This window comes from Telmatherina bonti, assembly GCF_933228915.1.
Source record: "Telmatherina bonti genome assembly, chromosome: 2".
NCBI classification, from domain to species: domain Eukaryota; kingdom Metazoa; phylum Chordata; class Actinopteri; order Atheriniformes; family Telmatherinidae; genus Telmatherina; species Telmatherina bonti.
The window spans coordinates 17,978,770-17,994,578 of NC_136620.1; the positions used below are offsets into that span (position 1 = coordinate 17,978,770).

The window sequence follows — 15,809 nt, forward strand, 5'->3', positions numbered from 1 at the left end:
TTAGGAAAAAACAACACATTAGCCCGACCATCATTCTGCTGCTATAATGCCCAAGAAGACAAGTAAAAAGCTCAATGAAAACAATAAAAATCACAAAAATTTGATAATCATTTTTATTTATTAAAAAAAGGAAATTGATGTTGTTGTTTTTTTAATTGTTTTTAAAATTGTGAAGCAAAAAGTCCCAATTTTTTATTAATTCAATTTCCCACCCCTATCTTTAAAATGGGATGAACACATGGTTGTTTTGTAAACAGGAAGATTTCTGTCAGTTCAAGTAAAATATCCCAACTTGTCATTCTTTATGCTTTCTGTCACATACTGCAGTGAAAATGGCAAAATTCCGTCCACAATCATAACCAATCAAATTTCTTTGAGACAAGCAACTTAACAGCTGTGTGTACCTGGCATGATGTTTAAATGGCTGTTGCACAAGACAGATGACTGAATTTGAGACTTAAGAGTGGATTTGTAAAGCCCGTCCAGCTGCTGTTGGTTTGAAAGTTGGATCAGACGCTGTGTAACGTAAAAATTGAGCCACTTTCTATATGATTTGCTAATTGCAACTTTTTCAGTTTATGATCTATTAAATATTTAGCCCTACTTCACAACATTATGCCATTTGAACCTGCAATGTAACACTAACATTATTACATGTCTATTTTGTGTGACAGTATAGGATAAAAAGTCCAGTTAAGAAACAATGACAAGTCAATAAATATAAAACTAAATGGTGAAAACAAGGGTGGTGGTAGATGTTGGATTCAACACATTTTGGTGAGCTCCAGCATGTATAATGATGTGTGCACCTGACTCATGGTGTATTTGTGTTGCATTCATATTGGAAGAGGAGAGAGTCGTTCCTGACAGGGCAGAATCCTCACAGCCCATAAGTCAACGTTGCTGTGACATGGACCTGTCAGCACGCAGACACTGAGGCGGAGGGATGATGGGAGGGGACGCAGGTTGGCGGGGTGGGAGAGTTTAAGAGCACTGTCTGGTAACATGGGGGTACATCATTATTTGAGGACAGAAGTTAGAATAATTGGAGATAGAGGACGGTGTATGTTTGAATTACATTTAAGTGAGGCGCTCTTGTCAAAAAGGAATTTGACAAGCAACACAAATCATTTGTAACCAACTGGTTCCCTGTCCAAGGAGGATGGGTTCCCCATGAGTACTCACAAGCATAAAATAAAATCCACTTTTATTCATGGAGTTCCTGCCTTTTGAAGTTCAAAATACTACTTGATTAGCTCGACCTCTCTATGTTGACGTTGCTGGATTTTGGTTCTTCTTCACTGTGGAACAATTCATAACGTTGGAAGATAGGGCCAAATATGAAAACTGTGATGTCAATTCACCTTTCTGTCAACAGTATAACCAGTCTCTCAAGCATGTTGTAGTATCGCTTGTAATTGTTGCAATCTAAAGCACAGAGGCTGCAATGATTAAGTGTTTTTAAAGTTTTTCTGCAGAAACACCTGAAATTTCAATACACTACCTGACCAAAATAGGTCACTCTCTAATATTTAGATAGACTGTATTTCCATCCAAAGTTTAATTAATTTTTGAACAAGATCTTTTGTTGTTGATTGGAGATTTCAGCCACTGTGCATTAAGGGTGCACCAAGGCTCTGTAAAATGCCAAATCGTTCAGTCTGCCTTGCCCGGGATAGTCTGCCCTTCCATGCTGCAGGTTTTTGGTTTTGCAATAGATTTTGTACTGGCACTTTAAGAAATTGAGATGGGTTTAAAGATTCACTGGCTTCATTCTGATCTTTAGTTGTTGAGCAAAATGAGGTAGTGAAAATATTCCATATAAATTTATGTTGGGAAGCGTGTTTTGAAACCTGTCCCTTACACTAAAGGAAACATGCAATATGTCCAAGCATTTCCAATTTAAAAACATTCTAAACTCTTCCCAAATATAGGACAGTCAAGCCACCCAAACAGACAACAGCAGAAAAATGCAACTGACCTACTGACACTCTTCAAATAAGATTTTATGCATATTTTATACTACTTTATACAAACGGTCTAAATAAAATGCTTTCCATTCCTGGGGTATGGGCCAGTCCATAACATCAATGCCTTCGTGTTGCAGGAACTGCTGACACACTCCAACCATGAGGTCTAGCGTTGTCTTGCATTAGGAGGAACCCAGGGCCAACCGCACCGGCATATGGTCTCACAAGGGGTCTGAGGATCTCATCTCGGTACCTAATGGCAGTCAGGCTACCTCTGGCGAGCACATGGAGGGCTGTGCGGCCCTCCAAAGAAATGCCACCCCACACCATTGCTGACCCACTGCCAAACCGCTCACGCTGGAAGAGGAATCTGCAGGCAGCAGAACGTTCTCCACGGCATCTCCAAACTCTGTCATGTCTGTCACGTGCTTAGTGTGAACCTGCTTTCATCTGTGGAGAGCACAGGGTGCCAGTGGCAAATTTGCCAATCTTGGTTTTCTCTGGCAAATGCCAAACATCCTGCATGGTGTTGGGCTGTAAGCACAACCCCCACCTGTGGACTGTCGTGCTGCTGGGTTGTTGCCCTCCCACGGCCTCCTCCACATCTCTTGATGTACTGGCCTGTCTCTTGGTAGCGCCTCCATGCTCTGGACACTCCACTGGCAGACACAGCAAACCTTCTTGCCCCAGCTCGCATTGCTATGCCATCCTGGACGAGCTGCACTACCTGAGCCACTTGTGTGGGTTGTAGACTCCGTCTCATGCTACCACTAGAGGGAAAGCACCGTCAGCTTTCAAATGTGACCAAAACATCAGCCAGAAAGCATCGGAACTGAGAAGTGGTCTGGGGTCACCACCTGCAGAAACCACTCCTTTATTGGGTGTGTCTTGCCAATTGCCTATAATTTCCACCTGATGTCTATTCCTTTTGCACAACAGCATGTGAAATTGATTGTCAATCAGTGTTGCTTCCTAAGTGGACAGTTTGATTTCACAGAAGTGTGGTTGACTTGGAGTTACATTGTGTTGGTTAGGTGTTGCCTTTATTTATTTTTTGAGCAGAGTATAAATCCCCTCGCAATAAGAATTTGCCATCCTACGTTAAAATCTAAAAATTGATCACGTGTACATGTTAGCACTGATGACGTGTGCGGACGCAACGCTCAAAACCCAACATGTGTGGAGTATTGACAAATCTGGCAGAAGGAGCGGACATGCCGGTTCATGAAGAGCTTATTCCTTGATGAGGCTGCCATCTGTTATCTGAAACTGGTTCGGGTTCATAAAGTCGGACACGCAGCAGAAATTTGAATGGTTTGCAGACAAATGGTGCAAAGAAAATACAACAAAACCACCAATTTATTCTACTGCCTCAAGCACAAAAACAAACTGGTGTTGTGCCATAAAGTGATTGTCTGTCAGAAACTGATTAAACGGTCGGGGGAGTATCACACACCCGTTAAAGCAGTGTTGATCAGCATCTCCAGTCTGTTGCTGTTCCTCTCACTGCAAAACTGATGTAACAGGTGACATCATGCCCATTTGAACAGGGAAAGTACATTTTTGCTGCACGTTAGTGCTTTAACTCTCATGACTCATCTGGTTCGGCGTTGATCTAAAGCGACAGCGTCAACACTGCAAAATATCTCAGGAAAATTGCTATTACAAGTACACTCTCTGGGTGATCTATTGTGAGCCAGGGACAATTGTAATCGTTCTAGAACAGGGGTAGGCAACCCGCGGCTCTGGAGCCGCATGCGGCTCTTTAGCGCTGCCCTAGTGGCTCCCTGGAGCTTTTTCAAAAATGTTTTTAAAAAAAATGGAAAAAGATGGGAGGGATATATATTTTTGTTTTGATATGGTTCTCTTTCATAATATTTCGCTCGATGTCTCACTAAGGGATGCACGCCTCTGTGCAGCTCTCAGAAGCATTGATCTCATTACGCCAATCCTGATTGGCTGGTGAACGTGTCCGTCCGCATCAGGTAGTGCCATCTACCTTAAATAGCTCATGCGGACGGCACCACCTCATTATAACACCTCACTCGGAGCACATCTCGTGTCTGGGCTAGCTGCCTAAACTGTCCGCAGACTGACCTTTTAACTTCGGTCGCCGGGCGCTACCTAGCCTTTAGGCACATTTTATTGCTTTGTTTGGTCACACCAGACCTCCTGTGCTTCCTTGCCCCACCACAGCTCGGTCGTCACCATTTTTCAGCCTCACCATGGCGAAAAATAAAATTTACTGTCGAGCATTAGCACACCAGCTAACTCCTCGGCTCTCAAGGTTAGCACACCAGTTAACCACCTCAATTCCCCGCTCGCTCACCAGCTTGCTGGGAATGGAGGCAAAGAACCCTCACACCAGAGGTTATGGAGACTCTGGGGCCCGTTCCTGCCGATGCGGGAATAAAATTTCGAGCAGAGACCCACACCAGGTCTGCTCGTGCTGGAACACGCCTGGCTAGCAATAGATGTCCCGGGCTTGTGTCAACACTGTGCGGTGTTCACGGTAAAAAAGTATCCGCAGACGGTTAGCTCACCAAGCTAGCCTGTCTGGACATGACCCTTATTTCACCTCCACCGACGTTGCCGTCGAAAGGGGAGGGGATGGCGGGTCCACTGCTCAACCTGGCCACGGACCCCCCGCAGGAGGGAGACGTCCTGGACCTAGACTATGGAGAAGATGAAGATGTCGCCTCGAGTCTCCTCATATCAGAGGATGAGAAGGAGGACGACATCTTTAGTACTTCGGCCCGGGCTGCACAGCCCGCGGCCTCCACCACAACTCAGGATGGAGGCGAGCTGTGTGAGGACTTTGGGCAAATCCAGGACCCAGCAACGTGGGAGGAGATTCCGGTCATCACCGACCTGTGTCTCCGCGTCCAGCGCTGCGTGGTCCAGGCCACAGGGAGAGCGCTGGGAACTATGGTGCTGCAGGAACGGGCGCGGTGGCTCAACCTCGCCAACCTGTCAGACAGGGAGAAGGACAACGTCCTCGACATGCGCATTGTTCCGGAGGGAATTTTTGGCTCAGCATTGGCCTCAATGCAGCAAAGATGTGAAGCCAAAAACAAGGAAGACGAGGCTCTCCGGCTCTGCCTTCCCCGAAAGCCTCCTGTTCCCTCCCCCCCTGTGCAGCGCAAGGCTCCTGCGCCTGCTGCCTCCCATGTTTCGCAGTTTAAAATGCCTAAACAACCGAAACTTCCGCCCGCCCCACCAATTTTGCCCGGTCGGGCCAGCTGGCCTAAGAAACCAGCGGCTACAATCGCAGCTGTGCCATCCATGTGCGGCAACCCCCGTGCAGGCTGCCCCTTTCCAGGCCAGGAAGAAGAAGGAGCGAGCAGCCTGAAAGTTGCTCTCTTCGCCGGTGCGACAGGCAGTTTGCCACTGTTCCCCCGAGCTTCGCCGGCATTATACACTCCCAGGCTCCAGGGGAGGCCGCTCGAGTTTTACAAGAGGAAATTTCCTCCCTGTTAACCCTGAGCGGTTTTTACTCCAAGTATTTCCTGGTCCCCAAACGGGGGACACGGAAAAGAGCATGCTGTCTCCGGTGCAAAGCATAATCTTTCTGGGATTATCCCTGGACTCGGTGACTTTCACAGCGCGCCTCTCGGCAGAGCGGGTGAGAGCTTTCAGGGCGTGCCTCACGCTTTTTCGTCTAGACAAATCTGTTCAATTCAGATTATGTCTTCGATTACTCGGACTGATGGCATCTGCAATTCTTGTAGTCCGACTTGGCCGCCTCCACATGAGGGAGTTTCAGCTTTGGGTGGCCTCGTCTGGCCTAGACCCCGTGCGTCATGGCGCACGGAAAGTGCTGGTCACTCCGATTTGCGTCAGGACTCTGCACCACTGGCGGCTCCGTCCTTCCTGACCCGGGGAGTCACTATGGGTCCAGTTCTGTCCAGGAAGGTGATCACCACGGACGCAAGCCTGACAGGCTGGGATGGAATCCACGAAGGCCAGCCTGTGAGGGGGCTGTGGAGTGCAGACCTCCAGAAAACTCACATCAATTTCCTGGAGCTTTTAGCGGTGTACCTCTCCCTGAAACACTTTCTTCCGTCTTTGGTCGGACATCATGTTCTGGTCAGGACGGACAATACGACGGCGGTAGCGTACATCAACCGCTAAGGAGGATTTCTGCTCCCATCAGCTACACATGCTGGCACGCAAACTGATCCTCTGGAGCTGCAGCTGGTTTCTCTCCTTGAGAGCGACGCATGTACCGGGAGCTCTGAACACGGGCACGGACCTGTTGTCCAGGGGCGCGCCGGTTTACGGGGAATGGACTCTGCACCCAGAGGTTGTGCAACAGATCTGGGTCCGTTACGGTTGGGTCTCTGTGGATCTGTTCGCTTCCAGGGACAACGCGCAGTGCGCAATGTTTTTCTCCCTGTGCAGCATTAATGCTCCCCTGGGCATCGACGCGTTAGCGCACGCCTGGCCGCCCGGTCTTCTTTACGCGTTCCCTCCCCTGACATTGATACCTCCCACTCTGTCCAGAGTGAGAGAACAGGGTCACGACCTGATATTGATAGCTCCGCATTGGCCGGCGATGCATTGGCTGGCAGAGATATGTCAGCTGCTGCGCTTGCAGCCCTGGCAGCTCCCGCTGCGCAGGGACCTGCTGCTGCAGGGGGGAGGGTCGGTCTTTCACCCACACCCAGAACGCCTGGCACTGTGGGCTTGGCCCCTGAGTGGCACAACTTGTCAGCCGTGGGGCTCCCACAGCGCGTAATTTCCACTATACAGAGTGCGCGGGCCCCCTCCACTAGGTCATTGTATGACTGTAAATGGAGGGTGTTTGAGGAATGGTGCCGCAAGTATGGCCACATTCCTTTTTCAGTGCTCGGTGGGGACGATCTTGTCATTTTTACAGGATCTGATTGACAAACGGAAAGCCTTCTCCACGGTTAAAGTGTATTTGGCAGCTATTGCTGCCTGCCATGTGGGGTTTGGAAAGCTGACAGCAAGCCAACATCCGCTGGTCTGCCGTTCTATGAAAGGAGCACGTAGGCTTCTTCCTGTGTCCAGACCATTGGTCCCGCCATGGGAATTGGCCGTGGTCTTGGAAGGGTTGAAGGGTCCCCCTTTTGAGCCTCTGGAAGGAGCGGATTTGAAACACGTGTCTCTCAAGACAGTGTTGTTGCTGGCTTTGGCTTCGGCGAAACGGGTTAGCGATATCCATGCCCTTTCAGTGCATCCTTCGTGCGCTCAGTTTTTCCCGGGTGATGTGAGGGTAATTTTGAGACCCAACCCAGCCTTTGTGCCCAAGGTGGTGGGCTCCTGTTCCCCTATAGACTTTGTCGCCTTTGGTCTCTCCTCGGGAAACCGAGGCCGTTATGTCCAGTTCGTGCAGTCCGCACTTACATCGATAAGACTAAGAGTTTCAGAAGGAGCGATCAATTGTTCGTGTCTTGGGTTAATCCTCATAAGGGAAAGCCCGTCACGAAACAGCGCCTGTCCCACTGGATGGTGGAGGCAATCGCTCTGTCCTATACGAGTCAGGGTTTGCAGCCTCCTGGGGGCCTGCGAGCACACTCGACTCGGTGCTTGGCCGCATCATGGGCCTTATTCAGGGGAGTTTCGGTTCAGGACATCTGTGCCGCAGCGAGTTGGTCCTCGCCTCTCACTTTTGTCCGGTTCTACATGTTGGATGTCTCCACCCCATGCTTAGCACGCGCGGTTTTGACGTCCTGAGGACTCTTTCCTGTAGGTTGGTGGACGCTGGATAAGCATGTCTGGCAATACGGGAGCTACCACATCCCATAGTGAGACATCGACCGAAATATTATGAAAGAGAACTTTAGGTTATTTACATAACCCCGGTTCTTTGAGTAATATGAGTAAGATGTCTCACCAGACAACCCTTCTTGCTTGGGCAAGTGAGAAGAGGTGCTTATCTTGAATGAGGCAGTGCCGTCCGCATGAGCTATTTAAGGTAGATGGCACTACCTGATACGGACGGACACGTTCACCAGCCAATCAGGATTGGCGTAATAAGATCAATGCTTCTGAGAGCTGCACAGAGGCGTGCATCCCATAGTGAGACATCTCACTCATATTACTCAGAGAACCGGGGTTATGTAAATAACCTTTCCGTTCTGTAGGAGGACAAACATGACACAAACATTAACGTTTTCCAGTGTTGTAAAAATGTGTAGAATAAATATTAAATTTCAACATTTCTGTCAAGGAAGATTTGCGTCATAGCCTGCGACACGCGTAGCCTATCTATCAACAGGATGCCATCCATGGGACATGGATCCCAAAGGGAAAAAGAGAAAAATAACAGAGAACAGAGGATTCAACGTTTCTTGGACCGAATCATTTGCATTCATTGACAATGCAGAAGGATTGCCTGAATGTTTGCTCTGTAGCGAGAAGTTGTTAAATAACAAAAAGAGTAATGTGGAAAGACATTTCCAGGGAAAGCATGCTACATTTGCCAGTTGGGAGTGAGACAAAAAGTGCGATTGCATGACTTCTGGAGAAATTAGAGGAGCACAAAAATAGATTTAAGAAGTGGATTGCATCTCCAAACTCCACTACTGCTGCAAGTTTAGTTGCAACCTGGGAGATAATAAAGCGTGGAAAACCGTTCACAGATGGTGACTACATGAAAGAGTCATTCATCAGCATATCAGAAAACCTATTTCCAGACTTCAAAAACAAAACCGAGATCATACAGACAATCAAAGACATGCCCCTCTCTGCTAAGACAGTGAAGGAAAGGACCATTAAAATGGCGGCAACATTACCGATCAGCAAATCAAGGACATTAATTCAGCACAAGTTACATCTTACATGCCCGATGTTGAGAAGCTGACCAGTGATGTCCAAAAACAGAAGTCACATTAAACGGGTAAGAACATAATTCTTCATAGACACATACTGAGTAACAAAGTGGCTGTTTTCATAAAATGATTTCTGATTTTTGTCAGTATATATGTGGAATGACACTTGGTAATGGTGCTCAGGTTGGAGGATAGCTGCGTTGGTTGCGTGTCAAAAGAGAAGAGGATGCTGCTGCGTTTTACCCTTGCACTGACTTGCTTGGCATTGCACAGACTGTATTAATTTGATTTGATAGACTTTACCTTTTTAAAAGGCTGCTGGTTTTTTTTTTTTTTTTATAAATGCAGGCTGCGTTTTATTGCACTCTGTTTGTTGCCCAGATAAGGGGTGCGTTATGCACATTCCATTTTGTTTTTTTCGAATCCTCAAAATAAAAATGACATCAAAAATCAGATTTCTTTATTGCATTTTTTTAATTTAACCAAAGCAACAAAACATAATTCACTAATATTGTAATGAAGTTAAATATGAGGCGGCATCGTACAACAGAGTAGTCACGTGGTGCCTCATTGTCTGCGCTGCAGGGAAAATAAACATTTTATCATTAAGGCTCATTATGTATTTGTAGCCAACTTAGTCATTTTGATAGTAGGCTAATATAGATGCATAAAGCATGTATTGCCTTCATGATAAGGCTTATATAAGGCTTTTGATTTTTTTACGGCTCCAGACATATTTGTTTTTTGTTTTTTTGGTCCAATGTGGCTCTTTCAACATTTCGGGTTGCCGACCCCTGGTCTAGAAGGTTTCCAATCCAGCTGTTAAGTGTGACATTGTTTCTGGGAACTTCCCATGTGAATTCCACCATGCTACATTCATGATTCATTGCAATTGGTGATTAAAAATGTGTCAATCATGTTCGCGGACCTCCATAATGAAGCTAGATGTAAACACTAGTGATGGTGAGATGATGCCCCATGAAGCATCGATACTTTCAGTCAACTGTGCCTGCACATGTACCGGCACTTCAAAAGGATTAATTTACTCTATGGCGCCATCAAGTGGATAAACGTACTACAAAACAAGTGATGGGACCACAGTGAAACATATTAGAGTAGTGCACTTATATTACTTTTAGTAGTGCGTGTAGTCAAATAAAAAGAATTAAACCCAGTAACTTTCATTGGTTTTTATTTTAAAAAAAAAAAAAAAAAAGTAGTTTCGCTAGTGAGGCGGTTCTGCTTTTTTTGTGAGGATTTCTCCCGCTTTGGAAAAAAATCTTCTCACAAGGCACAGATGAAGCTGGAGTAGAAAGATACATGACAGCCAGTGTGAATAAATTTGGGAAAATGTCTTTCATTTGTCCAGTACTGCAGAGGGTCCTCGTGTCTTTCTGTTTGGTTTTGCCAGGTATTTCTGCTCTTCCACTGTTGCATTTGCTGTAAGTGATGTACTTCTGTGAGTTTTACTTTACTGTACGGATCTGTCAAGATGATGCCACAGCTTGCTTCCTGAGAATAAAAAAAACAATCTAAGTCACAATATAGAAAAATAAATGTTCATATACCATATACATTCTTTGGTTTGTGACTGTGAAGCTTCAGGTCACAATGATGATGCTGAGGTAGAGGCTAATGGCTGTCTAATACCTGAAGCACATTGAGACGTCTTTCTGCCTAAGCAGCTTTGTTTGAGCTGAAGAAACCTAGTTTTTTAAATCTGGGATCCAGCATAGTGCTGAGTGACAAAACCGTTTGAGACTGCAAATGGAAGAGTTTTTCTTTTAGCTGTTTTTTTTTTATTTTTTTTTTTTTAAGAGACCCCACCAATGCCATGCTCTCTGGAGTAGACACATTTATTTCTACTTCTTCAAGAGCATGATGGAGCATGGTCAGCATAGGGATGACTTTAGACCCAGACACGCGCTGTTCCTCTGATAATTCAACTTTTGCATCATTGAATGGAGCCAAAATCTTTAAGGTGTCTGAAATTATGTTGTGATGCTGTGATCTTTCTGTAATGAATGAATGAATCACATTAATTACAGAAAGATTTGTGTGAAGAACATTACAGAATCATTTCCAATTATGTCAATGAATTATTAAAGAATTGAGGATGTTGCATTTATTGTCAATAAAATGTGGATTCTTCATAAATCCTCAAAAGGCTGGATTTTGTTAGTCAACTGTTACATCCACCCTCGTACCCTCTTAAGGTGGAATTTGATCTCAAATAGTTTTGGGCTGCCAAAAAGTGATTGCCGCTCAGATAATACTTAATAAAAGTGCTATTTTAATTTACATGGCTGCAGTTCATATAAGAGAAACATATTGTGCAGTTTTTGGCCCAACAACTCCATGAAATCCACCCTCATGTCTTTTAAAGTGGAATTTAACCACAGATATGGAGTTTTTAATAACCTTAAGTGTTCTTTCGGTGATAGTTTTCTTGTTAAAAAATCAGGCTAAATTAGTGTTTATCGTCATTTTTATTGTTACCGTGACAAACACCAGGAATTATCAGGATATATTTTTTAGACCATAACACCCATCTGTAGACAGCGCCCACAGCTGAACAAGTTGAATCTACCATTGTAAGCCTAGGTATGATAAACTGCAGAGAAGTAGATCCTTCAATTCATGGGATGGGAGATTCCAAACCACCTGCTGTCTGGCAGGTCATTCCTCTTAAGAAACAGGCTAGAAGAGACTCCAGGAGAATTAAGCCTGTATGTAAGTCAGACATAATAAATGAATGCTAAATATTTCAAACAGATTAATTATTATATGGGATATCATTTCATTACACAATTTCATTCCAGGGGGGTCAGTGCAGTCCTGGGTAAGTGTCCAAGGCTGTGAACCAGGAAGGGTTCAGGAGTCAACCACCCCATACTATCGTTTAAAAAGCCCATTCTTTGCAGGAATATGTCACTTTACTGGACTCAATCACCTCAATTCATAAATGCTTTGTCTGTGTAGACAGGATCATTTCCCTGATTAAAATAATCCCTTCAATTTCCCATCACATACAAAGGATTGTGATGAGAAACTTTTATTTTGAGATTTTTTTTTATTGCCAAGGTGGTTGTCTGTCTGTCTGTGTTCAAGATGACTCAAAGTTATGGGCGGATTTTTATGTAGATTTCAGGAATTGTAAATGTGAAAAGGAAGATGGTGATCCAGATCACCATTTGGATTCAGGAACTTTTTGAAGGCCTTGTCGGAGGTTTTGCGTTCTCTGAGTGCTTTTCTAGTTTACATGTGTCTGTGCTGCGTTTACGTCCTGTGGGAATAATGACACTTAGCAGGAACAGTTTCTACTTCCTACTTCTACTTCAGAATTCATGTCAGAAATCTGTGGTCACTGCCAAAACCACAAGTTCCGAGTCGTATTTACTGGGTGAAAAAAACTTAAGCTCTGTTTATTCCCTCGCTTTCTCACATGAGAAGGATTCAGTCTGACACTGTCAGCCTCTGATGAGAGCTCTGGGAAAGCATAATTCCTCCATGACTTGACGACAACCAAGGTCCCACTCTCCTCTTGGCTGATGAGTCCTGGAGGATTTGGCACAGGAAGTTGCTGTGACTCAAGTTCATGAGTGGTGTTTCAGTGGACCCAGACATGCCCTCACCCTCCAAACGAGTTTGTGTCATGTTCATACTGGAAAACGAGGAGATATTTCTCACCCAGTCAAGCTTTAACAGACCTAAAAACTTAAACAACTGAACTCTGGATTCTGTGGGAATTGCTTCCATTTCCTGCAGAAGGTCAAAAGATTTGGTGAGTTCTTATATTTGTGTTTCTCATGTTAGTCGTTCATTGGTTTGTTTGTTTTTTCCCCCCAGATGGATGAAGCCAAAGATTGCTGCCTTCTTCCCCAAGCTGGTTCCCCCCGGGGCTGGTGGACGTGGTCCTGGACCAAAACTGTGCTGAGTCTGCTGGGAGCCTCTTTCATCCCGCTTCTCTACAAAGCAGCTAGTGGCCATGTTCACCTGCCGATGTGGAGGAAGATTCTCTAATCCATGTATGTTTGAGGAAAGCTCTAAGAGGCGGCTTCACTGATGCCACAGTGATTTGTTCCTTTGTTTCCTGAGTTTTCACTGGTTTAAGTTTAATTTACTTCTGCCTCATTTTAAGTTACTGTGTATTTTAATACTTTAAATAATCAGCTGTTCGTTTCTGGAACTTTTGTTTATCTAAAAAATTAAAATAAGGATTTTTTGTTTCAGTGCTTGTATATTTCTTTATTTTTATACTATTGTACACATTCATAGTGATTGATTGAAACCACATCATGTCTGTGTATAGAGCCAGTAGACTTGGCTTAGTGGAAATGATACCAGCAGGTGAATACCAGTAAGAAAACCTTTTAGTTTTTGGTCAGTTAATCAGTTAATAGTTAGTCTGTTAGTGATATAACTACAAACACATTTTTCTCAGACAGCTGGAAATTCACAGAAAGATATGACTGGGTCTAAGTCGTACTCTGTAATGAGAAGCAGTATTATATAAATGTTATCACAGTGTAGAGTGACAGATAAAGTTTACTTTTTAAGCTGAGGCCAGTTTCTGCCATTTTGATTAAAGGGAAGAAAAGAAGGGAAAATTTTAACATACATTAACCATCTACTTTATTAGGTCCTCCCATTCGACTGCATGTCAACATGCCTAATCAGCCAGTCACATGGCAGCAACTCTATGTAGCCATGACGACTGGCTGACGTTCATGTGGAACACCAGACTTTGAATGCAGCATGGTTAGTCTGAGTATTTCAGAAACGGCTGATCTGTACACAACCATCTCTAGGGTTTACAGAGACCGTCTGAAGTGAGCAGGAGTTGCCTGGACCAACATGTCCTGTTGGTGTCAGAGGAGAATGAACAGACTGGTTCAGAATGATAAAAAGTAACAGGAAGTCAAATAATCACTGGTTCCACTCAAGTTAGGTAGAAAAGCGTCTCTGAACACCCAACCTGTTAAACCCTGAAGCAGATGGGCTGCAGCAGCAGAACTGTCAGTTCGGATCAGGAAACGATTCACACAGACCCAGCTGAAAACTGGATACTAAAAATGGAAAAACAGTGTGGTGTGAGTCTCCATTCAGATGGTGGGATCATCTGAATGTGGAAACATGAAAGCATGAATCCATTCTGCCTTGTAACCATGTTTCAGGCTGCTGCTGGTGTAATGCTGGAATTGGTTGAGGGGGTAGAGCAGGTTGTCCAGTAACCCGGGTTGGTGGTTTATGCCAATCTGTCATTGTGTCCCTGGGCAAGACACTTCACCCTCCTTACCTCCACTGTCCACATCGCTGCTGTATGAACTTGGTGAATGTTTTGGTGATGGTCTGACTGGCCAATAATGTTCATTGGCTGCCACATGTGTGGCTACACATGCAGCTTATCTTCAAGCATGAATGAGGAGTGAATGAATGATGTAAAGCATTTTGGGTGCCTTGAAAAGCACCATATATTATGTACTTTGCACACTTTGGGTGCCTTAGTTCTGTAACATGGGGGTAATATGTGGTGGTAAGTACACTTCATGGGAATGAACAGGATGGAGACTGATACTTGCTGAGCAGCCCTTCACATATAAACTCCACAACTCAGCACTTGTTCTCCTTCCCATGTGACAATACTAGCCAATCGGCAGCTAGAAGGGGTTCAACAGGTAAATAGAGCAAATTATAAACTCTTAAAGAATATAAATACTTAAATAAATACAATATAATAAATACATATATTTTAGAATGCAAATATGGAAAACTAAACCCATCAATGTTAATACAAGTGTGTTAGAGATTTTTTAACACCTTTAAAGAAATTACCTTTAAAGCATGAATTACATATGGATTTTACAGTACCAACGTGGCAATGTTTAAGCACCACAGCCTACCTGAGTAGTGCTGCTGACCGTGTTTATCCCATAGAGACCATAGTGTAGCATCTTCTGATGGATTATCTGCTGGTGCAGGGCAGTGTACCATGTCACAAAGCTCAAATCATCTCCAACTGCTTCCCTCAACATGACAATGAGTTCAGTTTACTCCAGAGGCCTAAACAAGTCACCAGATGTCAATCCAACAGAGCAGCTTCAGGATGTGGTGAAACGGCACATTCTCATCATGGATGTGCAGCCAACAAATCTGCAGCAACTGTGTGATGCTTCATGTCAATGTGGAGCAAAACCTCTTAAAGAATTTCCAACACCTTGTTGAATGTAGCCTCCAGAAACCTGAGCTTCACTTTGACTCAAGTTAAAGATGTCTTCTAGCTCTTTGGGGGTTAGGGGGAACTAATAAAAAAAAAAATTTTATGGTTTACAATTACGCATATTATTTATTACATATTTTATTATGTATTATGTACATATAAATATAATTTCAAATTGGAAAAAACAGCAACTCTTCTGACACCACTGTGTGGGTGTTCAACAGTCTCCAACAGAATTTAACGTGGCACAGATGTCCTTGTATGAGGGGGCCAGGACACCAAGAGGTTTAAAAGGATCCAACCTGCACGAGTAAAGAGAGGCCTGCTAAAATGGCAGATTATTGTGTGTCATTTAAAACTGAGACAAGTCTGACAGACTGAACCAACAGTGGTCATTTTTATTTTGGGGCCACAGTCCAAGATGTTAAGTATTTTCTTCTCTATCATCTGCTGAAGCAGTACCTCTTTTTTCTTCTAAAGCCGACTTTATGACTAAAAGGTAAAGAGCACGTTGCTGCGGTGAAGCGAGGGGTTCTGTAGGAGACACCGTAGCAGCTGCTGCAAAAACAACGTCATGTTCAATGTGCTGAAGAGAGCAGAGAGCGCTCTAAAGCTCCTTGTTTTATGGTTTTCTTCCACGGGGATCATGGGAGAAATCCAATTTGCACATTAATCTCTCCTGGCCGGGGTCTCTTGATACACAAGATCAAAGATGGAGGAAATGCCATGTGACAGTGCCACAGATTTCCCCAAGAGACTTCAAAAAGATTGCTATAGATGAACCAATTAAAATGGACACATCACCTTTAAGGTGCTGGA

General features: G+C 44.3%; 1 protein-coding gene across 1 annotated transcript in view; it reads left to right on the forward strand.

The window, feature by feature from the left end:
• The window catches only part of asz1 (ankyrin repeat, SAM and basic leucine zipper domain containing 1), a gene marked incomplete at both ends in the record, with an annotated part of 46,927 nt that extends 34,134 nt beyond the window's left edge, over positions 1 to 12,793 (forward strand). Inside the window, 1 exon segment of the mRNA XM_079256613.1 lies at positions 12,620 to 12,793. Coding sequence (XP_079112739.1) covers positions 12,620 to 12,793 — 174 coding nt within the window.
• Positions 12,794 to 15,809: the final 3,016 nt, after the last annotated feature.